The sequence below is a fragment of the Peromyscus eremicus genome, unplaced genomic scaffold (assembly GCF_949786415.1).
Source record: "Peromyscus eremicus unplaced genomic scaffold, PerEre_H2_v1 PerEre#2#unplaced_83, whole genome shotgun sequence".
NCBI classification, from domain to species: Eukaryota; Metazoa; Chordata; class Mammalia; order Rodentia; family Cricetidae; genus Peromyscus; species Peromyscus eremicus.
In genome coordinates this window covers 191014-217773 of record NW_026734323.1, presented here as the reverse complement: position 1 = coordinate 217773, position 26760 = coordinate 191014, and the positions used below count along the sequence as shown (strand labels likewise).

The window sequence follows — 26760 nt, the reverse complement described above, 5'->3', positions numbered from 1 at the left end:
TTTTCCACAGTGGCCTCCTCCTAAACTTCATGTACCACATTCCTTTGGTATGATCCAAGGATTTCTGGGCAGATAAATATTTTTGTCTCTACAAATACCTGAAAACCATTGAGGTACAGTAGTTTTTGTCCCTTTGTTCTAGTGAGCTAGGAGGACATGCGGAAAGATGGGCAGCAGCATATATTATTTGATGGATGCCAAGAGAGTACTTTTTCAACAAAGTTGGTTCCATCATCATTAAAGATGAGTAAGTGAATATATAAATATGTAGAAATAAAAACAAATAAGAGTTTAAAATCCACAGTACAAACACACACCTGGACCTATAAGAACATGTACTCAGAAACACACACAAAGACTTATCCCTATACATACAGGAAATGTGGACACACACATATACAGTCATCCACACATGGTCACATACACACACAAAGGAACACTGCCGTGTAAGCAATAGACAGTATTCACACAAACACACACACAGAGGAGAAGTTCACACACACATACTACAGAGATGCACAGAAAAGCACAACACACACACACACACACACACACACACACACACACACCCCACATATAAATACTTGCTGAACCTAGTATGGTCAATGAGAAGACTGCTGCACCTGTTCTGATGTAGGGTGAGGTAGTGGGTCCTCTATGCTGTCTACAAGGCTCTTACACCCAGCAATGCACTGCTACCTCGGCCTGCACTTACTTTACCCTGAATGAATTTTATCCATCACAAAACTCACTGATGCCACAGGTTCCAATTTGACCCATCATAGTCTTTTCACTAAACTTATCCTGGCTCCTCCACAGATGACCTTGATAGCCCCAGAAAAATAAAGTGACCCACGGTCAACACCCAGGAAATTTTCAACAGATGACAGTGCATATGATATGAATTCAGCCCAGTGTCAGTCAGAAGGAGGCCAGTGACATCACCTGCAGTGCTTTTCAGGAACACAGCACTCTGCACAACTATGAGAGGGAATCTGTTCTGAGACACAGCCATGCACATGATATAGTCAGCAACACAATGTCAGCAAGGAGATGCACTGTGGGATTCTCTGTTGAGAAGCCAGAGACAAACCAGACATTTCCTGTGGTGTTAGCTCTGTGCACTGAAAGGAAAGAAGCCTACTGTTTATTTTTAAAATAGCTGTATTGTTTGATTTTTGTTATTTATTAGAGAACACATTATCATCAAAACATTAAAGTAAACAGACAAAAGAGAAAGCAAATGTGTCCTTCCTCTTTCTGAGCAATTTAAATGTGTAACATTGGATTAGACAAAACAAGACAGAAGTTCTACCTTGGAGGACAGGAGAACCAAAGAGTGCTGGCCAGCTAGATTAGCCCAAAGAGAAAATTTCAGGGTCAGTGTAAGACCTGGGCTCAAGGGAATAAGGGAGTGAGCAACAGATGACAACACGGATTTCATTATGTACCCTCAGAACACACACACCAAAGTACATATTTACACATGCCTGCATAGATCACACACAGACCACAGAAATCAGAGTGAGCAGAAAACAATAAAGAGGATATCATGCTGTATGAACAGTTGAATAAAATATGCACATCAGGTGTTTCAACTGACACCCACTACACGGCTATCCATCCCTTGGGGACTAAAAATTCCTAGGAGAGCACACAAGTTATTCAGACTCTGTTGAGGTGATAGCAGAAAATGTACTCATATAGCCTCAAATCAGTCACCCTAACAATCATCTTGTCAAAGTCCTCCCACATCTATGGGCATCCAGTCAGCTCCAGACTGGAAGCTCCAGGATGGGAGAACTGTCCAGCACCACGCACAGAAAAAGGACTGAAAAGGTGGTACTCAGTCTTCTGTCACTATGAACCAAGAGCTTGAAAGAGGAAGAGAGCACACAGGGATGCAGGAAAAAAGGAGAAGACCACATGCCACCCAAAATGTTGACAATGAGAACCACTCACTTGGCACTGGGGCTGGACTCTAGGCCTTGAAGGCTGCTTCCTACCTGTGATCTCACAAGACCCCTGCAAAGCAAATGAGTCACAGGCCACTGACATCATCAATGAAAGCTTTGTGTTGTTCCCAAAGTACCTCCCTGCATAGCAGCCCTCTGATAATAGTGACATGTAGGTGTGTGATATGTGGCTGACCCAGCTCTCTGAATGTACTGCAGCTTCTAGGAGAGCAGGAAGGTTTGCTTGACAATTATTCAGTTTCTTGTAAGAGGCTACCTCTCCTGAAAGACTCGGTAATGATCACAGAAATCAACAATTTGATGGTATGTAGGTGGGAGTCTGGATGGATGGGTCGATGGTTATATGGGTGTCTCTATGTTTATGGTTGAACAGGTGGGCAGCCTGCCCCTGCTGTCTCAGCCTACCTGCTGAGGGTCACAGATCATCTCATGAGCCTCCATCAGGAGCCTCTTCAGATCCTCACAGGACTCTTGCAGTTCAGTCTGCTCCTTCCACAGCAGTCTGTTCTTGAGTCTCAACACATGCACATTCTCCTTCCGATGAGTCCAATCTTGGAGGATCTGGCCATGGATTTAACTGAAAATCCACAAAAACATGGTATGTTCCAGCCAGCCTTTATTTGCCCTACCTATGTCCAAGTACCACCAGTGCTGAAAAGTCCCAGATGCCCAGAGAGCCCACAAATGGAGCTCTCAGTAGCCAAGCCAGCATCACTTAGATGCAGGCCAAATCCAGAGAATAACCAAATTCCAGAAAGATTCAAACTACTTCTGAAAACCCTGATGCCAAAAGGGATCCGGTGCCTCTGAGAACAGCGTGCAGTCCACACCTGTTCTTAACTGTTCATGATATTGGGAAAGCAGCAGCAGGTAGAGGGCAAACACTCTCAAAAGGAGGGAAAAAGCCCCAACCAGAATCAGTTCTGTCTATGGCTACCATGGAAACCAGCTTTGTGAAGCCCTGGTCAGAGCTCCAGAGGTCCTAGGATACCTGACACTCTTCATGGTGCAAACCATTTTTCTATTAAGGGTCTCCCAAGGGTGACAGGACATCTCTTGGAGGGACTCAGTGTCTTTTCACACTTAGCAAAACTGAGTTCAATTGGCACAAAGCCAAGGACCACATGTCAGACTGCTTGTTAAGAGGCACACAGGCAAGAACCAGAGCCCTCACTTTGGGTGAAAGAGAAAGATGGTAGAATCAGTCCCTCCCAAGATAAATCCCGCACATACATTCTCCTCAATCAGCTGTTTGACCTTGTTCACACCGTTACTGATCTCCATGGGCAATTTCTGCAAGTCTGACATCACCTGCTTATGCTCCGTTTTTAGCATCCCAAAAGAATTCAGCCTGTAGTAGGGCATGGCCCCTGGAGAAAAGGACCCCATGAACACAGGCCACAAGGATCATATGGAATCAGGCTATGTTCTGGACTCCTCAGCCCCATGGAAGCTACAGCCTGACACGTATACACTGGGACCTCCTGGTGCTTATTAAACTTCCTATCATGTCCTCAGGACAGAAGAAGAAGGTTGTTCAAGAGAGTTATCCAGGGCTGCATGAGCACCCTCAGTGAACTTGGAGCTATAGATTATCTACCTAAGAACTTCCAAGGAGTCTGTGCCACATATCTGGTGCCACCGGAAACCTATAGTGACATTTTTCGTCTTTACCACAGGGATTCTCATGTATGGCTGCCTATTGCTACACAGAGGACCAGAGCATACATTGAGTATTTCCAGGGAGGAGTCTCAACTTCAGGAAGGCTTTATAAACTCCACAAGGGATTTCAAAGTTTCACCAAAGTGAGAACAGAGGCCAAGATGAATCTCCCTGGTGTTATCACTAGCATCCCATGGAAAATGTGAAAATGGCAAATCCTCAGGCTGTGTCACAGAACCTAGACTCCAAGGAGTACACACACATACCCTCATGCCCTCTAAAACACACACATTAACACATGCACACACACACACACACACACACACACACACACACACACACACACACCCCACATATACTCAGAATGCACATGTAATACAGAGAGTTTTCTCTGTCTCAGAGTATAAGGAGGAGCCAAGAAAAGCTTCAGGCTATTACTTCCTACACAAACAAACACACCACATACAGTCAGGATGCCCATGAAATGCAGGTAGGTGGAATTGCCTCAAAGTATAAGGAGGAGGAAAAGAGAGAATCGGTGATAAACATCAGGCCTTCCAGCCACAAACTGAGATGGATGAATGAGACCAGGCCCCTCCACTTCTGCCAGGAGCCTTCAGCACATAATCAATCATCTGTTGGTCAACTACAAAGACTCACTACAAACTCACAAAATCTAGCATCTCCCACAAGCCAACACCTGCCAAGGCCTCTTGAAATGCATATTGAGAACTAACACACTAACGTCCCTATCCTCAGACTGTGATTCAGGCCACATGGTCTGCTATTCATTTGGATGAATAAGAATAGCCTATGTCTCCATCTCACACCTACCCAGGTTCCAAATTCTGTGCACTCAGGAAAATTAGTTTAGGCACCAGGACACCCTGGAGGTTCAGCCACCGGTTCCTCAGGAAAGCTTAGCTACACACTGTAGGATCAAGATGGTCAGCAGAGAAGTGCACATAATGACTACCTGTTCTGCAAATCCTTGTCTGTATAACTGGCCAGGATCCCATGCAGTTCAATTTGCTCGTATGTTATACTCTGTAGCTGAAGGGTGAGTTTCGGTAACTTTGTCATCTGCTGCTCCTGCTCAGTGGAGGTGGAGGTTTGAGTTGGTGCCTTCCCAGTAGTCCCTGCAGGAAGATAAAGCAAAGTGAACTTGTACACCTGAATGGCATAGGGGCAGGAGAATCCATGCTAGTCCCAAGAGGAAGCTCCAGGAAGAGGAAATGCTAGGGACCCACTGAGGGCCCCGAGTATGTCAATTATCCTCAAACTAGTACCAATGAGCTATGTATCTGTCCTCAACCACCATGGCTACGCATGTGCCTCCCTCTCTAATGCAGTCCCCCAGCCCTGGAAGGCATAAGATAGCCCAGCCATGTAGATTTGGAGGACAGTGTCACCTCATATCTGATGTGGTGCAGGTAAGTCCTATTGTCCCTAGAGCATAGCAGTACTAAGTCCTCATCACATGTATCAGGGACCAAAGTATCTGAAAGTCTGAGACTTTGATGGATGATCAAGGGAGTTTCCCTCCCTTCTTATTGGCATCAGATTCCCATGGAAACTGAGAGAATCCACTAGGATGAAGTGCAGCAACACCCTACCCAGAGAAGGACACCTAATTAGTTACCACTTTGCTCATGCTGGCCTTCCTTTCCACTCAGAATGAGATTAAGGATCTCACAGAAAAGCCACTTCAGGTTTGAATATTCATGGCTCTCCCAAACTAGCCATCAGAAATTGTTGACTCTGGGTCTGCTCTTAGGGAACCCAGAGAAGCAGGATAAGTCCATTGCTTACCAGAAATTCACAGATACTGAGCCCCACTACTGGAAGGCCCTGCTCAACTGCACCTCCTCCAGAAAGCTCCCACCCCCTCCTAGGACTCACTGTTCCCTCCCCAACCATTTATTTCTCAATGTTTTATACTGAGACTAAAGCCCAGCTTCCGTCTGCCTCTCTCAGGTCCCCCCATGTTCTCCATTCTCTCTCCCAAGCAGCCTTCTCAGTCTTGCTGACATGTCTATGGGCAGTGAAAGAACAACCCACAGTCACCTGGTGTTCCCACAACACTGGTGATATCAAGAGAATGCCAAGGGCTCTCCAGAACACAATATCTCGCCCCGAGAAGGAACTATTGGGTTCATGAGCAGTAGCCCTCACCTCCCTACAAACTATATCTTCTGCAATTTACTGGAAGCCATACTGCCCTTCCCAGGAGCCTTCCGAAAAATGTAAGGGAAGACCTTCATCACCTCCTCATTACAAACCCAGAGATCTCTTTTTGCTATATTGTAATATGTTCACTACATCATGGACAGGAAGTTGAAGACTCACTTCTAAACACATCCCAGGAAATGGCTCATCCAACTTGTGAAACCTCTAGTCAATAACACAAGAAAAAAAGTTTCTAGGCAACTAAGTAAGGATGGTAGAGAGGAAAGTTCAGTCCCCTGAATGCAACAAGCACCTTGTGGAGGATGCACAAGGCTGTTAGTGTGGTGGGAGATTGTGGGGTTCTTGTCAGAACAAAGATAACTTCCGTAATTGATGAAAATTACCCCTCACCTTCAGTAGAATTCATTCCAGCCATCATAGCTACCAAAAGTGTGATTAACTAGTGACATGTCAGGCTGGAGATACAAGAACCAGGGTTCCCCAGGGGAGCCCTCAGACACAAGAGTAAAAACTCCCATTAAGAATGATGGGCCATTCCTGCATTAAAGTTTGAAGAAAGATGAATGACTATTGAGAGGCCACACACAGATATGCAATGGCATTTACAGAAAATCAAATGTGTCATAGTCATGGGGATAGTATGTAGTGTGTCACTGCAGTGGTACTTCACCTAGAGCTACATGAAAGCCAAATTCCTTGACTGGAGCCACCTGTGACAATGCACATGCCCTTAGGAAAGGGGACACAGCCAGCTTAAATTACAATATCCATCAGAGCATGAGAGAGGCAGGCAAAGGGCACAAGAGGACATATTTTTAGGGGTCCTTCACCATAGACCTTTCCCAGAGCCACATTTCACACATTTGAATTTACTGACAGTCCTGAAATGAAGAACTAGCACCATGTTCAGCCTGGATTGAAAATTCACCAGAAGTCTAGACTGTGGCTTCAGAAGTGTACTTGGTGGACCCCAGAAGAAATGAGTGATGTGGGGTAAACTATGTCCATTCAGATGTTATATCATACTGACAAACATGTTAGGCAAGGTTAGGTATCTCAGTAATCACCAATTCTAGAAATCAATGGACACCACCTGCCCTACACACTACCTCATCTCAGTCAATCCTGACACACTAAAGAGTAATCAGGAAGTGACTGACAGATGAAACTTTGCCCTAGCTGTTTCTGAAAGACTAGACTTGAGTCTCTCCCTCTATGGATATCAGTTCTCGCATCTTTCCATAGGGAGATGGGTGTCTCAGAAGTTACCTGGCTTCCCCTGTCTCCCTGCACAGGGTGACCTAGGGGACAGCCTCCTAAGGCTTATTCACAGCTACAGAAGATGTACAAGCTTCAGAGCCCTCAGCCATGTCCTTTCCTGTACATAATCCTGGAGATAATTGCTACTCTCACAAGCACTCATGTAGTATAGGGATGCCCAAATCACTTGGATGATGCTTCAGAGTATTATGTTAATGGAAAAGCCATGCCGCGGTGGAATATAGTCAACAGATTCACAAAGCCATCTTCACTGGCAGCCCAGGACACCTAGATCCTGTAAGAAGGGGACAGTGTCATTCCAAATCCACTGAATCTAACAGTTCTCAGGCTGAACTGGAGACCTGTGTGCCACCCACAGCTGGGAAGTCATAATCTTAGAGGGTCACTGAAAGACAGCAGCACTTGGTGCCTCAGCCCTGCTAGAGTCTACGATGTAAGCTAAGACAAGCTCAGGCTTTGCCAGGGCACTCTCCTGTTCCTGTTATTGCTGGCACACAACCTAAGAACTCCAGTGGGAGTGAAGTGCAATGATGGTACTGAAATCTAAACATTCCTCTGTGCCTCCTTCCCCACTCAGAGTGAGAGCAGAGGGTCCCCAGCACAAAGGCTACAGCCTTGTCAATTCCTGACTATATCATATTAACCATCATGAACCAGAGAAGCTGGATAGGTCTATTGCTTCTCAGAAGCTACCAGTTCCTGATTAACCCTGGCAGGCTCAAGCCCATCACATCCAAATGCTCTGCAGACCCTTTTCTGAACTCACTGCATCTTCCCCAGGACTATTGATTTCTCCATTCTTTCCAGTGAGACCTAGGGTCAGCTTCCTTCTGCCTTTCTCTGGTATCACACAAAATTCATTCTCTCCCAAGTAGATGCCTAAGTCTTGACAACATGTCTATAGGCAAACTGTATAGGCATTGAACAAACATCCTAAAGGCACTTGGTGTTGCTACAACACTATTGACATCACAGGGGATTCCAAGAGCTCTGCTCTCCAGGATACAATAGAATTTCCAGAGAAGGGACTCCTGATGTCACACGGAACAGCCTTTGCCTCCTGGCTAATAAATTCTCCCTGAACTGACCAGAAGCTGAGATTTTTTTCCAGGAGTCTCTCCTGTGACACAGGTGAAGCCATTCAGTACCTCCTCTTTCTGATGCTGGGAAATTGTTTCTGTTTCCTTAGAATCTTTTCACTACTTTACCCGTGGAGAGTTGAACACTCACTTTATAAGCACTGCCCAAGAATGGACCTTCCTCTCCTTAACATCCATACTCAATAATATGAGAAATAAAGTATGCCAAGGAATTAGATCATGATGATGTGGAAGAGGAGTGTTGAGTTCTATGAAGTGAGCAAACACCTGAGGAATGCTGAGGTTAAGGGAAGATGGCCATTGAGAATTTGTAAGTGAGCTGAGACTGTTATGAGACCCAAACTGCTCTAAAATGTCCTCTCTTCATGCCTGGTGTATTATCAGGCCTCTAGAGTAACATAAGTTATAAAAATAAATGTTTATTTTAAAAGGGGATTTGTTAGAATGGCTTACAGCCTGTACTCTAGCTAATCCAACAATGGCTGGAAATGAATGGGAAGTTCAAGAATCCAGTAGTTTCTTTGTCTTAAACACTGGATGTTTCAGCTGTCTCTGATATTATGCTGTAACCTTAAATAGACTCTAATGTCAGTGAAAGAATGGATGTGCTAACAAGGTGAGAGCAAGCAGAGAAAGAGTAAATGCTTCCTTCTTCCATGTCCTTCTATAGGCTTCCAGCAGAAAGAATGGTTCAGATTACATCTAGATTAAAGATCTGAATTAAAGGTGTGACTTCATTCCTCAAAGTTCCACAATAAAGTAGTTCTTCCTACTTTAACTAAGCAGAAATAGACTACAGGTGTTCCCTCCGTCTTGGGGTTATATTATTCCCAGATGTCATCATGTTGACATCTAAAAATAGCCATCAAAGTCTTAATCCTATCTACTAACATTCTTGAGCAAATGGCTCTATCAGAGATTGAAAGGAAGGAGTGGCAATAATCAACAGGTACATGGGAATCAGCTGGAGATTTCATGGTCATGATGACTTTCAGTGGCCTCTTTATGGCCATGCAAGGCTGAAATAGGATGAAATACCAGTCTGTGGTTTTTTGAGTAAGAGGAGAGCAGCTAGAAACTCTGTACTTAAAGAATCTGGTCTTTCTCTATAATTGAAGATTTGGAATTCAAATAATTTGTTTTGATTGATAGTAACTGTGGTTAAGAAAAAAGTGTCCATAGGTAAAAAATGGGTGCTCTTTAAAGAAAAAGAAGAAAGGCCTAAAACAACAGCACATTGGACCTGTAATAAAGAGGATGGGGTCTCAGGTCATCTGACTGTCTGAGGTTATGGTAGATGGCCAGGGGAGTTTCCCTCCCTTCTTATTGGCATCAGATTCCCATGGAAATTGTAGGAATCCACTAGGATGAAGTACAGCAACACCCTAACCAGAGAGGGACAGATAATTAGTCCATGTGAATTTTGACTTGAACACTTCCAGACCTTGTATTGCTTACTCCATACATCCTGTGATGTGAGGGAAACAAACTCCTTCCTAACACAGAAAGAACTGGGATGACTATTGTGTGGTCTTCATTGTCAGCAACAGCTAAATGCCTCCTATTGCTTTCAAAGCAAAATGATTCATTTAGATTTGAAATTTCCCTGGGGTTATACAATTGAGATTTCAGACAACGGCACCAATATATGAATTCTATTCCTGAGATTACACCTGTAGTCGATAGCTGTTCCAGCTTTGATCTGGAAGTACCACCCTCAATGAGGCTTAGGTAACTGTCACACCTACAAGGTGGAGCCGAGAGAGGACCCCTGAAGACCCGAGATCCAGATGGGCTGGCTCTCTTGGTTCCTGTACCCTGAATGCTCCAGGTAGACTGAGCAGAGTTCTCCCAAGAACACTGCCAGACTATGCTTCACCTTTCCCAGACCCTGTAACCTATCTCTTCACTTGTAAGTTACCCCACAAAATAAACCTCCCTTTTAACTACGTGGACTTGCCTTAAGATTTTAACCAATTGACACCACCATGATGAGCATGGGCACTGCAGTGTGTGTCACCAGGAACACTGGCATTGGACCATGTGCCTGGTGCTTCTTCAGAAACTTGCAACATGTATAATTCTGAAAATGGGATGGAACCTTCCCCAAACCATCAAGCAGAATGGACTCCTCCATTTCTTTAGAATATAATCTCTGGCAGGCAGATGACTGACTCAGGCTTGTATTGGGATCTAGCCTCTGTAGTAAGGGGCAGGACCTCTGATGGGAACTTTTCCACCACAACAATGCAAGGAAGGTCAAAGCTGCTGGCAGCCAACAGCTACTCCAAATGTCCCTGCTACAGTATCAAGCACCATGGCTAGGTATGTGTCTCCATCCCAAATGCAGTCCCCTGATTCTGGAAATCATAAGTTAGCCCAGCCATGTAGATTAGAAGGACAGTGTGAGCTCATATGTGATGTGATGAAGATAAGTCCTGTTGTCCCTAGAACTTAGCAGCACCAAGTCCTGATCACACTTCCCCAGGACCAAAGCTTCTGACTGTCTGAGGTTATGGTAGATGGCCAGGGGAGTTTCTCTCCCTTCTTATTGGCATCAGATTCCCATGGAAATTGTAGGAATCCACTAGGATGAAGTACAGCAACACCCTAACCAGAGAGGGACAGATCATTAGTCCATCTGTTCCTCCTGCCCCTCTTTGCCAGTCTGAATGAAATGAAGGAGATCCCAGAAAGGCAGCTGCAGCCTGAATAATTCATGGCTCTCCTAAACTCACCATCAGAGAATCTTGAATCTAGGTCTGTTCTTAAGAAGCCAGGTGAAGCAGGATTGGCCCATTGTTTCCCAGAATCTCCCAGATGCTGAGCCCCATACTGGATGGCCCAGCTTAATTTTACCTCCTCCATGAAGCTCCCAATCCCCTGATCAGGACTCACTATGCCTTCTCCAAAACCATTTCTTTCTCCAGACTTTACACTAAGACCAAAGGCCAGCTTCCTTCTGCCTTCCTCTGGTCACTCCATGTTCTCTATTCTCTCTCCCAAGCAGCCAGCTCAGTCTTGCTAACATGTCTATAGGCACTGAACGAATACCCCACAGGCATGTGGTGTTGCCACAACACTGGTAACATCACAGAGAATATCAAGGTCTCTACAGGATAAGATAGAATTTCTAGAGAAAGGAGTACTAGGGTCACCTCCACAGACCTCACCTACCTACTAACTAGCTCTTCTGCAATGCACAAAAAGCCATGTTGCCCTTCTCAGGAGCCTTTCCAGTAACATAAGGAAAGAACTTTAGTACATTGTATTTACAAAGCCAGGGATAATTCTCTCTCTGCTTCATTAGAATATTTTGACTACTTCAAGTACGGGAATTAGAAGTCTCTATTCCAAATACATATGGCAAAATGGCTCATCACTTCTTCAGATCTCTAATTAATAATATGAGAAATTAAGGTTGCTAGGGTATTAGGTCAGGATAGTGGGGAGGAAAGATCAGTCTCCAGATGTAAACAAGCACATTATGGAGAATCCTCAAGGCTGTTACAGTATGCAGATGTGGTGGGAGATTGTGGGTGTCCTGTCAGAACAAAGATAAGTCCCATAAACAATGAGGAAAATTACCCCGAATCATCAGCAGAATACATTCTAGCCTTCATGAAATACCAAAATGTTATCAACTTGTGACATGTCTGCCTGGGGATACTAAGAACCAGAGTTCTCCAGGGAGCCCTCAGTTGTAAGACCAAACACTCCCACAAGTGTAAGGCTCCATTCCTGCACTGGGGTTTGAGGAAAGATGAATGGCTAGTGAGAGGCTCCATACAGATATACAAAGGCATTTACAGAAAATCAAATGTGTCATAGTCATGGTAATAATATGTAGTGTGTAACTGCAGTGGTAATACCCCTAGAGCAACACAAACAAATGCTTTGATTGGAGCCTCCTGTGACAATGCACATGCCCTTAGGAAAGGTGACACAGCCAGCTTAAATTACAACATCCATCAGAGCATGAGAGAGGTAGGCAAAGGGCACAAGAGGACAGGTTATTAGGGGTCCTTTACCATAGACCTTTCCCAGAGCCACACTTTGGAATTTACTGACAGTCCTGAAATGAAGAACTAGCACCCTGTTTGGTCTGGATTGAAAATTCACCAGAAGTCTAGACTGTGGCCTCAGAAGCGTACTTGGTGGGCCCCAGAACAATTGAGTGATGTGAGGAAAACTGTGTCCTTTCAGATGTTATATCACACTAACAAGTCATGCTAGACAAGGTGAGCTATCTCAGTAATACCCAATTCTAGACATCAAAGCACAACACCTGCCCTACACACTACCTCATCTCAGTTAATTCTGACACACTGAAAAATGCACAAAGTGACTGACAGATGAGTCTTTGCCCAGGCAGGTTTTGAAAGCCCAAACTTGAGTCTCTCCTTTGTGGATGTCAGTTTTCCATCTCTCTATAGGGAGGTGAATGTCTCAGAATGTCTCCCTACACAAGGGGACCCAGTGGACAACCTCTTCAGGCTTACTTACACTGTAGAGGATGCATCTTGGCTACAGAGCCCTCAGCCATGTGCTTTCAGATGCATGGAGAAAATTGCAACTGTTATGATCACTTGGGTAGTATAAGGAGGCCCAAGTCCCTTGCTCTTGGCTTCAGAGTCTCATGTTAATGGAAAAGCCATGCAGGGCTAAAACATAGTCACCAGATTCACAAAGCCATCCTCTCTGACACTCCAGGACACCCACAGCTGGCAAGAAGGTGACAGTCTCAGTCCAGGTCCACTGAATCTAACAGCTTTCCGGCTGAACTGGAGACCTGTGTGATATCAACAGCTGGTAATTCAGAAACCTCAGGGGTCACTGGAAGACAGCAGCACTTGGGGGCTCCTGCCCTGCTAGTGGCTATGATGTCATGTACGAGAACTTCAGGGTGTTCCAGGGTACTCTCCTTTCCCTGTTATCACTGCCACATAAATAAAGGACTCCAGTGGCTGTAAAACACAGTTATGGTACAGAAATCTCATTAATTCTTCTGTGCCTCCTTCCAAGAAGTTCCCAGTTCTTGAGCCCTCGCTCTGGAAAGCTGAAGCCCACCACATCCAGAAAGCTCCCCAGTCCCTTACAAAACTCACTACCTCTTCCCCAGGACCATTTTTTCCATGTTTTCCAGGGAGACCTTGGACCAGATTCCTTCTGCCTCACTCTGGTCTCTCCATGCTGTCCATTCCCTCTGCCAAACAGACTTCTACGTCCAGACAGCATGTCTAGAGGCCAAGCTTGTGGTCACTGAACAAATGACCTCAAGGCAGTCAGTGTTGCTACAACACTAGTGACATCACTGGGGATTCCAAGAGCTGTCAAGGATATAATAGAATGCCCAGCAAAGGGTCTGCTGATGTCATGGGGCAAAGCCTTTGCCTCTTTGCTAATTAGTTCTCCATGAACTGAGCAGAAGCTGTGGTTTCCTTTGCAGGAGTCTCTCCTGTGACACAGGGTAAGTCATTCAGCACCTCCTCCTTCCAAAGCTAGACATTTCTCTCTGCTTCATAAGAATTTTTTCAGTAATTCACCCATGGGGAGTTGAACACTCACTTTATAAACACTGCCTAAAATTGGCAGTTACTCTCCTCATATCTATACCCAATAATATGAAAAATAAAGCATGCCAAGGTATTTGGTCGTGATCATCGAGGAGGAGGTTTGAGTTCTCTGAAGTGAGCAAACACCTGGGGAAGGCTACAGTTTAGGTGACTATTGGGAATTTGTAAGTGAGCTGAGACTGTTATGAGACCCTAACTGCTCTAGCATGTCCTCTCTACAAGCCTGGTGTCTTAACCAGCATTCTCTAGAAGTAATACAATGATTCTCTATGGAAAGGGTATTTGTTAGAATGGCTTACAGGCAGTGCTCTATCTAATACAACAATATCTGGCTGTGAATGGAAAGTTCAAGAATCCAGTAGATGTGCAGTTGATCTGCAGTATATGCTGGAATCTTAAAGAAGCAGGCTTTAATGCCAGTCAAGGAATGGTTTTGATAACAAGTTAAGAGCAAGCAGTGATATGTAATATGAATCTTAAAAGGTCTTATTAATAAAAACAAATCTGGAGCCAGGTATTGAGGGTGACCACTGGAAGATCAGAGAAGCAGAACAAGCCACAGCCACCTCACCTTGCCAGTTCCTCAGCTGATCCTGTTTCCTCAGAATGGATGCCTCTCAGCCCTCATGCAGAATGAATCTCAGCTTAACGGTGCTGCTCAAAGCCTAAAAAAAAGAAAGAAAGAAAGAAAGAAAGAAAGAAAGAAAGAAAGAAAGAAAGAAAGAGAAAAAGAGAATATAGATATGAGGTATATCATTGAATCTACTCTGAGGAAAAGATTGAAGAAATAATAGGATAAATTGGTAGATCATTGAATCTACTCTAAAAAGAAAAAGGGGAAGATATAAAAATGATAAAAAGGTAGATTACTGAATCTATTATGAAAAGAAAAGAGAGAATATGAATATGATAAGATAAAAAGGTCAATTTTTGAATCCACTTTTAAAAAGGAACTACTTGTTTTAAATAGGATAAGTAATGAATTTTTTTGTCTGAGTTTATCAAATGTTACTGGACTGGACATTGTTAATATATATTAATGGAGTTTTTTGTCTGAATCTGTCAAATGTTGGTAAACTAGATATTGTTAATGTAATTCTTGACTGTATATATTGTATATACTTATTGGATAATTTTTCTTGTATTAGTTATAAACTTTTTTTTAATTTTAGGCAAAAAGGGGAAATGTGGTATTGTGTTCCCCAAAATATTGTGCACCCTAATAAACTTATCTAGGGTTAGAGAGCAGAACAGCCACTAGATACAGAGGCTAGAAAATGGTGGCACTCACACCTTTAATCCTAGCATTCCAGAGGCAGAAATCCCTCTGGATCTCTGTGAGTTGAAGGCCACACTAGAAACAGTCAGGCATGGTTACTCATGCCTTTAATCCCAGGAAGTGAGCTTTTAATCCCAGAAAGCAGAAAGGTATATAAGGCGTGAGGACCAGGAACTTGAGCTCCTTAAGATTTTAGGATTTCAAGAATCAGTTTAGCTGAGATCCATTTGGATGAGGACTTAAAGGCTTCCAGCTTGAGGAAACAAGATCAGCTGAGGAAATGGTGAGGTAAGGTACCTGTGGCTTGTTCTGCTTCTCTGATCTTCCAGCATTTACCCCAATAACCAGCCCAGATTTGTTTTTACTAATAAGAACTTTGAAGATTCATGCATGCTACAGAGAAAGAGTAAGAGCTTCATTCTTCCAAGTCCTTCCAACTAAAGGAGTGGTCCAGATTATATCTGGATTAAAGATCTGAATTAAAGCTGTGACTTCATCCCTCAAAGATCTAAACTAGAATTAGATATTCATACTTCAAAATAAGCAGACCTCTCCCACAGGTGTGCCCTCTATTTTTTGTTGTTTGTTAATCCAGATACAGTCACGTTGAAAACCAAGAATAGTCATCACAGTCTTATTCCCCCTTCACTAATACTCATGAGAAAAAGGCTCACTTAGAGAGTGAAAGGAAGGAGTGACAATAATCAAAAATCACATCTGAGTCACCTGTAGATCTCATAGTCATGATGACTTTTAGTGGCCTTTTTTTGGTCTGGCTATAATAGGATAAAATACCAGTCTTAGGAGAGGATTAGCTAGAAACCCAGATACAAAACAATCTGGACTCTCTCTATAATTGTAGATTTGAAATTCAAATCGTTATGTCATGGCTGGTAGTAACTATGATGAAAAAGGGTCCAAGAGTTAGAAAATGGGTTCTCTTTAAAGAAAAGAGAAGAATAACAGACTGTACCTGTTCGAGAGTGGGGTGTCAGGAAGAGCCACATGAATTTGGACTCGAACTCCTCCAGAACACATCTTGCGCTTATATAAAATGTCTTGTCATACATTTTTAAGCCTTTTGTGAGTGGAACTGTTTCCCTGATTTCTTTGTCAGTATGTTTGTGATTGGTATACAGGAAGGCAACTGACTTTTGTGTGTTCATTTTACAATCTTTCACTTTTATGAATCTATTTGTCAGGCTTAAGAGACTTCTGATAAATTTTTAGTTTTATGTGTTTATAATCATATCATCTGCAAATAAGGACATTTTGACTTCTCCCTTTCCCATTGTATCCCCTTTATCTCCTTCAGTTGTCTTATTGCTCTTGCTAAGAGTTAAAGTTCTATATTGAATAGGAGAGGAAGGAGTGAATAGCCTTTTCTTCTTCCTGCTTTTTGGAATAGCTCTGAGTTTTTCTCTATTTAGTATGATGATGCTGTGGGCTTGTTGTACAACTACTTTACTATGTTGAATTATATCCTCTATATCCCTAGATTCTCCAGGACTTTTATCATTGATGAAAGCTGGGTTTTACAAAGGCTTTTTTTTTTTTCATATATTCAGAGGGTCATATTGTTTTTGTCCTTTACTCATTTTATGTGGTGCAGTAAATATGTTGATTTGTGTATGTTGAATTATCCTTGCATGTTTGAGGTGAAGACAACTTGAACCCCGGTGGATGATTTTTTTAATGTAATCCTGAACTTTATTTGCAAGTATTTTATTGAGAATTTGTGTTTATATGTTCATCAGTATAATAGGCCTATAATTCTGTCTATCTATCCATCTATCTACTATCTATCTATCTATCCATCCATCCATCCACACTTCAATCCACCCATCCATCCACCCACCCACCCACCTATCCATCCATCCATCCATCCATCCATCCATCCATCCATCCATTTATCTACCTGTCATCATCTCTCAACACCAGGTTATCCCTGGCTCAAAAAAGAATCTGGAAGAGCTGCTGATTTACTTTACTCTTTACATGCTGAGCCATTTCCTAAGGCATTTTTATCTTATTTTAATTTTTCCCCCTTTTAAATGTTTATTTCATTTTTTATGTATACGGGTATTTTTCCTGCAGGTATGTGTGAGCACTGCATGTGTTCCTGGTGCCTGAGGAGGCTGAAAGAGTGTGTTTGAGCCTCTGTATGGTTGCTGGGAACTGAACCCTCATCCTCCACAATAGCAGCCAGTGCTCCCAACTGCTAATACAACTCTCAAACCCACTTTTTCTTTGTTTGTTTGTTTTTGGAGATTGTGTCTTACTATGAGGCTCTGGCTATCCTGGACTCAGTAGACAAACAGGCCTCAAACTCACAGACATCTACCTGCCTCTGCCTTCTGAGTGCAGGATCAAAGGCACGGGCCACCATGTTCTACTTCTGATGTGCATGTTTAAAGTGCTTACTGTACAGTGGGTCCTGTGCTAGCATTGTGGATGAGCACTAGACAACAAATCAAACCTCACACTGCTTCCACCTCCCTGGGAGACAGACAGCAAGCAAAATGAAACACACCCAGGTTAGATGGAGGCTCCAGTGTCAGAAGGGCTAAAGATGGTCAGATCAGCTGCAGCCCACAATCACACCAGTGCTGGGAGGCTTTGGCATTATTTACAGTTATGGTCATGGGGCTCAAGACTATTCTACACCCTCTACAGATCACCTCAAGCCCTCTGGTCCAGGCTGCCATATCATCCAGACAGCAGACAAGTGGCAGCCCGAACCATTGTGGGAATTGTGGGGTGGGGGCACCTCCACAGACCTGTGAGCTTTTGGCATGCATTTGGTGTGGAGCACAACCTCAGTTTCTCAGGCTCCCAGTCCAGCCAACACCAACTGCCTAGGGATCTGGAATTGCCCATGTTGCTAGAAAGACCTACTTCATCAATGCCACCGCCAAGCTCATCCTCCTTGTGGCTATATTATTTAGGCAAGTTTTGTATTTGTTTTAAACCTTAGGTAGCATATAAAATGAGCAAATGTGGTATTTGATGCCAAAATAGGATCCTGAATTCTGATGTTGACTGAGTTTTGAAGACTGACAGAAATCTAGAGACATTATGTAAAAGCAGAGGAGAATGATCATCTACCAAGTAGCATTGAGTCAGTTTGTAAAACTCCCACTTGATTTTACTGTTGTGCATGCTTGTGTGCGAATGATTTCCCTGTATATATGTCTGTGTACCCTGTGCAAGCCTAGTATTCACTGAGGACAGAAGAAAGAACTGGATCCCCTAGGACTGGAGTTTTAGACAGATATGAGCCCCCTGCTGGGTTTCAGGAACCGAATTCAAGGAATCTTAAATACCAAATGATCTCTCTAAGACCCAAGAACACACCTCTTCAATTTAGCAGGTAGAATGGTTTTTTGGGTAACCTATGTGAGTCAGCCTTGTGGAAATTTTATCAACTGTTTTGTGACATAAATGGATGGGTAGCACCATTTCAGAGCTTTGAATGAATTCTTGAGGCTTTGTTCACAATGTTTCCCACTCAAAGTAGACAATATTGCTGGAGCAGGCCATTAGTCTACATCTCACAGGTGTAACAGTCATGGAAAAGGAGTGAGAAGCCAGAAGGCATCTACAGACTCCATACTTGCAGCTCAGCAGCTGGTGACACACTTTGTTCATGCATTTTGAGTTCACTTTCACTCTTGCTATCCCAGGATCCCAATGGGCAATTGTGAAAGGCTATGGGAAAGGGTAAATGGACTGCAGAAAAGAGAGGTTCCTTTCCTTCTAGAAGCCCTTCATTGTCACATTCTCTCAATCTGGCTGTTCAACAACCAGGTCATGCAGACTAGAGAGGACATATTTTGACCTTTTCTGTATAGTCTTCCCATCATGCTGGAAATAAATATGTTAGTTAAAAAAGTGTAGATTTTTTTAAAGCCAGTTGGTCATATCTGCTTTTGAGATTTATGAAACCATGGGTCTTTTACTCAAGGAGAAATGAAGCAGAGGTTAAAAAATGTTAGTGGTCTCTAATGATAAAATTGAAAGGAATACACAGATATTTGTGGACTAAAATCAAGACCATGGCATTGACAAGTGATAAAATGAATGAAAGTGTAACATTCCCTTTTTATGAAAAATAATACATCTCAAATTGTCCTTAAAGGCTCAAGAAGAGAGTAAGTACCGACCCCAGGAACCAGAGGTCACACTGGAGAACTCTGGTCACAGAAACACTTCAACTGTTGCTTCTGACTCTCTTTCCACTTCCACATCTGTTGCTGTTGCTCCCGCTTCTGCTGTTTCTGCTTCTCATGCTTCTGCTGCCTCTCCAGAGGCTCCAGCCTCTGCTGCACCTGCTTCTGCTGCATGCATTTACAGCTGTTGTTACTGCTGCTGTAGCACAAGGTAAATGAACCCACTCTACAAAGACACGGTGGGCATACTAAGAGCTAGGATTCTGTTATTAAGGAGACAGGAGAAAAGAATAAGACTGTGACATGTGTTGAAAATAGATAATCATGTTTGACTTACAAAACAAATTCTCTTTTGGGCTAACATTCATGATGAACATATTTTATTGTGATGGGTTTATACTCAAGGCCATAGGCAGGTATTTCTCAGTATCTCAATCATTTACCTAGTTGGATCCCATTTCTACTTACATGGAAAGCAGTGTTATACAAATACAATCATCACAGCTGGCAAATGTGAGGGAAGCCCATTGCCTTGGCCTGTGGTTAGAGAAATTCATCCACACAGAAGTCAGACTGCTGTTCCTCACCAAAAACCCACTGGCCTCCAGTTCTACTCACAGTACCTGCCAGTGTCTCCTGACACAGATAGATCTGGATCCTGTTTCATCTCTGACTTGAACTTGGATTTTTCTGTCCCTGTCCCTGCAGGAAGTGACACTGAACACTCCAGCATCTTCCTGTTCTTGAATCTTTTTTGTCTGGCTTTTCTTTTCTTTTTTTTTAAGTCTTTTTCTAAAGACATTTTTTTTATTCCTTTTACATGCCAACCATAGATCCCTGTCTCATTCCTCCTTCTGCTTCTCCCCCAGGTTCTCCTCGACCCACCCTCCCCATTCCCTCCTCCAAAAGTGTCAGGGCTCCTCCCATGGGGAGTCAGCAGAGCCCGGTACATTCAGTTGAGGCACTACTAAGCCCATCCCCCATGCATCAAGGCTGAACAAGGCTTTTCTTATATTTCCTTTATTTTCCTTATATGCCATGCTCTCAGCTTCTCCCACTTGGTCCTACTCACTTAAGTTCCTTCCATCTTCCCCTACAGTCCAGAAAATTTGCTTTTTGTCCTCTAACTACTATACGTCTATCTGTGTGCCTGTCTCATTTATTGTAATTTATGTATCCTTCAATTCCAGTAGGTGTTTGTCTACTTACCACTGTAACCTCATTGGTTAGGTAATGGGCTAGCATGCAGTAAGTGACAACTCACCGTCTATTTATTGAATGAGAAAATGAAGTTTACCCCAACTGCTAAATTAAAGATTAGACTAATTGTCACTTTAAAAGTTTGATATAGATCAATTCTCAGAATTTTTTTTACAAATCATAATCATTAAAAATTCTGACAATCTTTTTTAAATATTCAATATACATAAACTTTTATTTTTAAAGGGAAATTTTTTTTTAAAGATTTATTTATTTAGTATACAGTGAGTGTTCTGTCTGCAGGCCAGAAGAGGGCACCAGATTTCATTGTAGATGGTTGTGAGCCACCATGTGGTTGCTGAGAATTGAACTCAGGACCTCTGGAAGAACTGCCAGTGCTCTTAACCTCTGAGCCATCTCTCCAGCCCATACATAAACTTTTAATAATGAATAAATGAAAGCAAAACATATAATCAAAGCAATTAATTATGTTAATTTTGTAGAAACAAGTCAATATCAGCATACAATATCATTTTACAGTAATATTTATACATTCATAAGGTATAATGTGTCATATTATGTTAGAATAGTAATTGCCAAATTTCTGTTATTGATATAATTGACTATAATGTTGTGATTTAAACATGTGAATAATTGCTATACTATGTAATAATGAACATACTATTTAATCTTAACCAGTAATAACTCACCAGAAAGGTTTGACATGTGTAGGGGACACATTACATTTCCAATAGGCAACACTACTCTGTCATTCTCCAGGGACTGAAATATGAGTAGAGAGGAAATGATAAAGTTTTTGTGGAAGAGAATGTCTCAGAGACTCTTGTCATGGCCTCCAGGACCTCCTTATTCCTCAGGCTATAGATGATGGGGTTGAGCATAGGGGTGAGGATAGTGTAGAAGACAGCCAGAATCTTATCTTCTGTGGGGGAACGGAGACTCCTGGGACAATGATAAGTGTAGACAAAAGGTGCATAGTAAAATGTCACCACAGTTAAGTGAGTTGAACATGTAGTGAAGGCCTTTTTCTTTCCCTCTTTTGAGTGCATGTGGAAGACAGCAAAAAGGACCCATCCACAGGAAGCTGTGATGCCAAGGAAAGGAAGTAGAAGAAACAGGCTTGTACTCACAAATACCATGTACTCATAAACCCAAGTGTCCATACAGGCCAGGGGCAACATGGCAGGGACATCCCAGAAGAAATGGTTAATGGACCTAGAATGGCAGTAAGGAATGTGAAGGAGATAGACTGTGTGTGATAAGGAGTTAATGGAGCCCAGTGTCCAAGATCCTATGATCGTCTGCAGACACATCATTTTGCTCATGGGAATAGGATAATAAAGAGGGTGGCAGATGGCCACGAAATGGTCATAGACCATGGAGGCCAGGAACAAGCCCTCAGTACCTGCCATGTTCAGAAAGAAAAAGGATTGCACTCTAAAGCCCAGTAAGGTAATGCTTTTCTGGCCAGAGAGGAAGTTGAATGCGAGCTCGGGAACAGTGGTAGAGATATGCATCAGGTCCATGAGAGAGAGCTGACTGAGCAGAAAGTACATGGAGGTGTGGAGCTTGGGATCCACACGAATGAGGTGGATCATTGCTGAGTTGCCAAGCAAGGCCACAGACAATATGGAGATGATGAGCAACAAAAGCAGTAGGCCTGTGTGATTTTGTGGTAATAATCCTAACAAAATGAAATCACGTGAGCTCTGAATCCATTTCTCCATGAAAATGTATTGCTTTCTCTTTCTTCAAAAGTGACCTGAAAGTAAAATGCACTTATATAAAGTAGAACAGGAGAATAAAGAGGAACTGGCTTGGAATGAAAGCTTGCACTGAATTGTTCTTACAACCAGTACCATCCTTCTGTTGAATTTATTTTGAAATCTGAACTAAATGTTTCTTCCCCCTTGCCTCTCACCAAGTTCTCAGTTCAGAGATACCTGTATGGTCATTTTATTTTACTTTTTAACAAATATTTTTATTTTATAATTAATTTAATTTTACATATCAGCCACGGATTCCCCTGTCCTCCCTTCTCCCAACACCCAGGCTTCCCCCCACCCAATCCACCCCCTATTACCACCTCCTCTGTGGGGCGTTTACCCAACCACCCCCACAGTTCCCCAGAGTTTTCTTGAGTGCGAGCAGCAGGAAATATTAGATAGAAGGATTTATTGCGGAGAATATCGTGGAGATAAACAAATAGAAAATAAAGGATAGCCTCGAGAGGGCCTGGAACCTATTCCAACGGGCCCCGACTGTCTCTGCCCCAGGGTTTTTATAGAGACACCAAGGGGTGGAGCAAAAGATCTCCTCCCCCAGCACAGGCAAGTGCAGACCATCTCAGACACCTGCACTCAGGCCCGTGGTCTAATCATCCTCTATGTGGACCTGCTGGGTAAAGCCACGAGGAACCCGAGAACGGGCTCCCACAGGTCCCCCTTTCTTAATATATAAAAAAATAACTATAATGGCTTACAGCAATCTCCATAGCTGTTACACCTCCCAGTATGGGAGTAGAGGATGATATAGATGGCATTTCTCTTTTGAATTAGGTCCAAGGTGACTACAGCAGTCTTTGCTGCCTCAAGCCCTTTCTAAGCCAAAACTCTTAAGGTGACTACAAACTTAAAGAATCCCTTAGCTTCATCATTACCATTAACAGGTTAACATAAATATTGCTATACATAGTCACAATTCTCTCAATCTTACAACTCAAAGCAAACTCTTAACAGAACCATTTGAATTAGCATATATGGTGCTAAATATAGTTAACAATTTTCTCCGTCTTACAACTTTAACTCAATCATTTGAATTTTCTTGCTAACAGAACATAGGAAAAACTTCGATGTATTCCTATCAAACTTAAATACTCCTTAACTCCACAAAACCAGGGTGCATTAATATCAATAGGGTAAATATAATTTCTGCAAACAATTCAACCTCATAACTCCTCCTTTTCTTTATAATTTTTTAAACAAAATCTCAAACCTAGTTAGAAGAACCCAAACTCATACAATTCCTACAAACCCATATTGAAAAGCAATCTTCTCAATCTAACCATTAACACTTTGAAAACTTAGCAAAACATCCAAAAGCAGTTTCTTAATAAAACTCTTTACACTTTAAAAGTAGTCTCTTAATATACCCCATTTGCATTTCTTACTAACAAAAACATGACATTAATCCACTCAAACAATTTTTGAAATTAGACTAAGGAATATTAACTCTCCCCCTTTTTTTATAATTTAAGCAAAATCTCAAGCCTAGTTAGAAAACCCAAACTTTTCCATTTAAACAGTTCCATTTGTAACACAAAACCAGTTCTGTAAGTAATTTCATTTTTACATAAACAGTTCCACAAAACAATTCATGAATCACCAATAAAGCATATATGCATACACAAAACTGCATCTTGATTCTAGGTAGAAATAAATTTCTTCATTTAAACAGTTCCATTTTTAACCCAATTCCAGCAAACAGTTCTAGGTCATTACTATGAATAAACTCAAAATTGTCCCATTGCAATGAAATCTCTACTGTTCATTTCATTTCTTAAGTCCCAAAATTCACATGATAAATTCTGGTATGAGTCTTCCAAATATGAAGAAATCCATAACCAAAATCTTTTTGTAGTTTTATCTCATTTTAAGTTCAAAAAGTTCAAATAAATTCTGGTATCAGGCTTTCACACTTCAAAATATGAAGAGACGTTTTCAACCAAAACTTTTTGCAGTTAACAATTTTTGTTCAAACAAGTGTCTCTGAACTTATTCTCAAGCCAGAGACCTTTTTAGGTACAGTAGTATTCTAAACCGCACTGTTTTTGATGTTAGCTTAGGTTTTTCTGTGTTGCGTTGATTTTCCATGAATCTCAGCTGCGGATGCCTTGTGCTGGTTCTCGCGTCCGCCATTCTTAGCTTCTTAGCGGCTTCTGGAGCTTTTGAAAACCGCTCAGACTGCCTGTTTTGTAGTCTGCTAGGACACTAAGTTCTGTATCTCAGGTTTTTTCAGCATATACATTAATAGACTCACACTTAACATTTACACTTTTTCACAAATTCACATGTAACCTTTTGCCTTGCAAAGCATTTAGATTCATATTCAACATCTACATTTTACAAACTCACATATAACGTATTAACATCTACTTATTTATACTCCTTAAGGAAACTATAGAACTACTTTAGCAAATATATTTCTTATTACTTCTTATGTACTTATTTAAACTTACATTTACAATTAGTATCTTTACTTCTTACAAGCTTATCACTACATGTCTTAAGACTACCTTAGATACTTCTTGCAAGCTTATATATATTCTTAAAGGAACTCCATAGATCTATTTTACAAACTTATATAGGGCTACCATTAGCATATATTTAACTTAGCAAACACCTAAATATTTCTTAACACAGATCTAACAAGATAATTTTTACAAACTCATATCTTATTTTCATCTTTTTCTATTTCTTACTCTTAATTATTAGTACTATCTCTATTAGACAGATTCTCTTAACTAGACAGGAAGTATGTACATCATTTCTAAAGTTTGGAGTTTATAGTCAGCTTTGCTATACAATACTGAGATTTAGTGAATGTTGTCATTATAGAATTGTGTTACTTGTTGCTAGGGGACTATAACCTTCCCAGGATGACGCCACACTCCAAAGTTGCCAGTTCTCTCAGCCGTTCTGGAACCCAGCAGAGATGCACTGTCAGCGGTAGACGGTGTTTAACTAGAGGCTGTCCCTTCACCCAAATTCATAATAGTTCCCCTAAGTGCTTCAATTCAGACAAACATTTCTATTATAGCAGTACTCTTGGTTTGCTCTACCGAAAAAACTTCATTTCATACTGAGGGTGAAATTACCATATTTAGCTGCTGTAAGGTCTTTGCCAAATACCGCACAGCTATTAGGTGATATAAAGTATTTTTCCAAAGGAGCTAGTAAAGCCAAAAGTGGCACAGCTCCGAACTCTATTTCCTCACTGCTTGCATCAACCAGTGACAAAACCTCAGAAACACTAATCGAGCCACTTTCATTCTGGTTCCTTTATAGGAACGTCATTGGAGCTGACCTTTCTTAGTTCTACTCTCCTTAGGAAATGCTCCGGTAACGACCGAGCTTCATTCTCCTCTTGTGAAAAAACACAAACATGTCCTCGACCCCATATTAACACAGGATCGGTACCCTTCCATAATCCCAAGCAGGGTTCTTTCTATTTCTCATTACCCTCAGCTAAAGGACCAGGAAGATTGGCGTGAACTCTAATATGGCCCACAAAGCATGGCAGCTTGCTTTTGTGGAATAGCATCTTGAATTTATTGAAACATTTTGACTGGATTGTTGTTAGTTCCAATATTTTCACCAAAACTGTTACTATTCAAAAGGAGTCAAGAACATAGATGTTCTTTCATGAAACATATCCTTCATTAGCTTACTTTGAGAAAAAGCATTTCCAGGATTTAGTATTTTCATTTCATTAGCTTTAACTCCTGATGTTATTAGCAGCTGTGATATTTAGCATTGATTTCTTATAAGGAACTTTCAGGTGAAGCAACTCTTGTAAGACAGCTTTTCTGAAGTTTGTTTCCCATCTATAAAGCAGTCATTTTTTTGAATGCCTGTTTCTTATCCCCTTAATTAGATTTGCAAAGGAATCACTCATTGCAGGTTCTTTGTTCAAGAGGTAAATAACTTTTAATTTCACATAAGTTTTTTCATATCTAAGACAACGTTCAGTGTATAAACTGCTCTCTCTTGCTGTCTTAAGGATTTTAAAGTGGCTTGTTTGATCTTATAGGTAGCTTTCTGTCATCCAACTACCGTTAAAACTTTGCACAGCTATTAGGGTAAATAAGTCATTTTACCAACCCCCAAACCGCGAAGTGCCTAGTTCCATATCCTTTCAATGTTTCATTGGAACTGACACTTAAAACTCTTAGATGATTTTCCTCCTTATTCTTTTAAAAACTGTATTTTAAGTTTACCATGAACGTATTTTCGAGCTGACAAAAGTGTTTCAGGGCAATGTCGCTATCTTTAGCAGAAAAACTACCTTTCCCAGAATGCATTTCCCTTATATCAGTCCATAATAATATCAGTCCCATATCAGTCCCTTATATCATTTTCCTTATATCAGTCATTTCTCATAGTTCTTTTCGGGTCTGAGAGTCAACTGGTTCTTTTACCAGACTTGCTTACAAATTCTTGCCCGGGAGGTTTGAACAAAGTTTTTTTGCTTTTGCAACGGGAGATTTGAACAAGCATTTTACATTTTCAATTATGGGACAT

At 41.7% G+C, this 26760-nt stretch overlaps 2 protein-coding genes and 1 long non-coding RNA gene across 25 annotated transcripts in view; 1 reads left to right on the top strand and 2 right to left on the bottom strand.

Moving 5' to 3' along the window:
• The window catches only part of LOC131901448 (disks large homolog 5-like), a 260863-nt gene that overhangs the window by 45795 nt on the left and 188308 nt on the right, over positions 1–26760 (bottom strand). The window lies entirely within an intron of this gene.
• LOC131901453 (uncharacterized) overlaps positions 1–26760 on the top strand; it is a 59288-nt gene that overhangs the window by 19218 nt on the left and 13310 nt on the right. For 5 of the 15 annotated variants that reach the window (XR_009376586.1, XR_009376585.1, XR_009376584.1 and 2 more), the window contains one exon: positions 5649–5932. The exons of 3 other annotated variants lie outside the window; for them this stretch is intronic. This is a non-coding gene — a long non-coding RNA (uncharacterized LOC131901453). Of the gene's footprint in view, positions 1–142; positions 166–819; positions 1138–2174; positions 2190–5648; positions 5933–8299; positions 8434–26760 lie in introns of those variants that run through there. 7 more of the 15 variants (XR_009376588.1, XR_009376576.1, XR_009376582.1 and 4 more) reach the window with 6 other exon arrangements.
• On the bottom strand, positions 21175–22276 carry LOC131901445 (olfactory receptor 2L13-like). The gene has a single exon (XM_059252591.1). It carries the CDS (start codon positions 22183–22185, stop codon positions 21199–21201), a length of 987 nt encoding a protein of 328 aa, XP_059108574.1. The 5' UTR covers positions 22186–22276; the 3' UTR covers positions 21175–21198.

Coding starts and splice junctions, on each gene's coding strand:
- LOC131901445 (XM_059252591.1), bottom strand. CDS start 22,185: ATGGAGAAATGGATTCAGAGCTCACGTGATTTCATTTTGTTAGGATTA.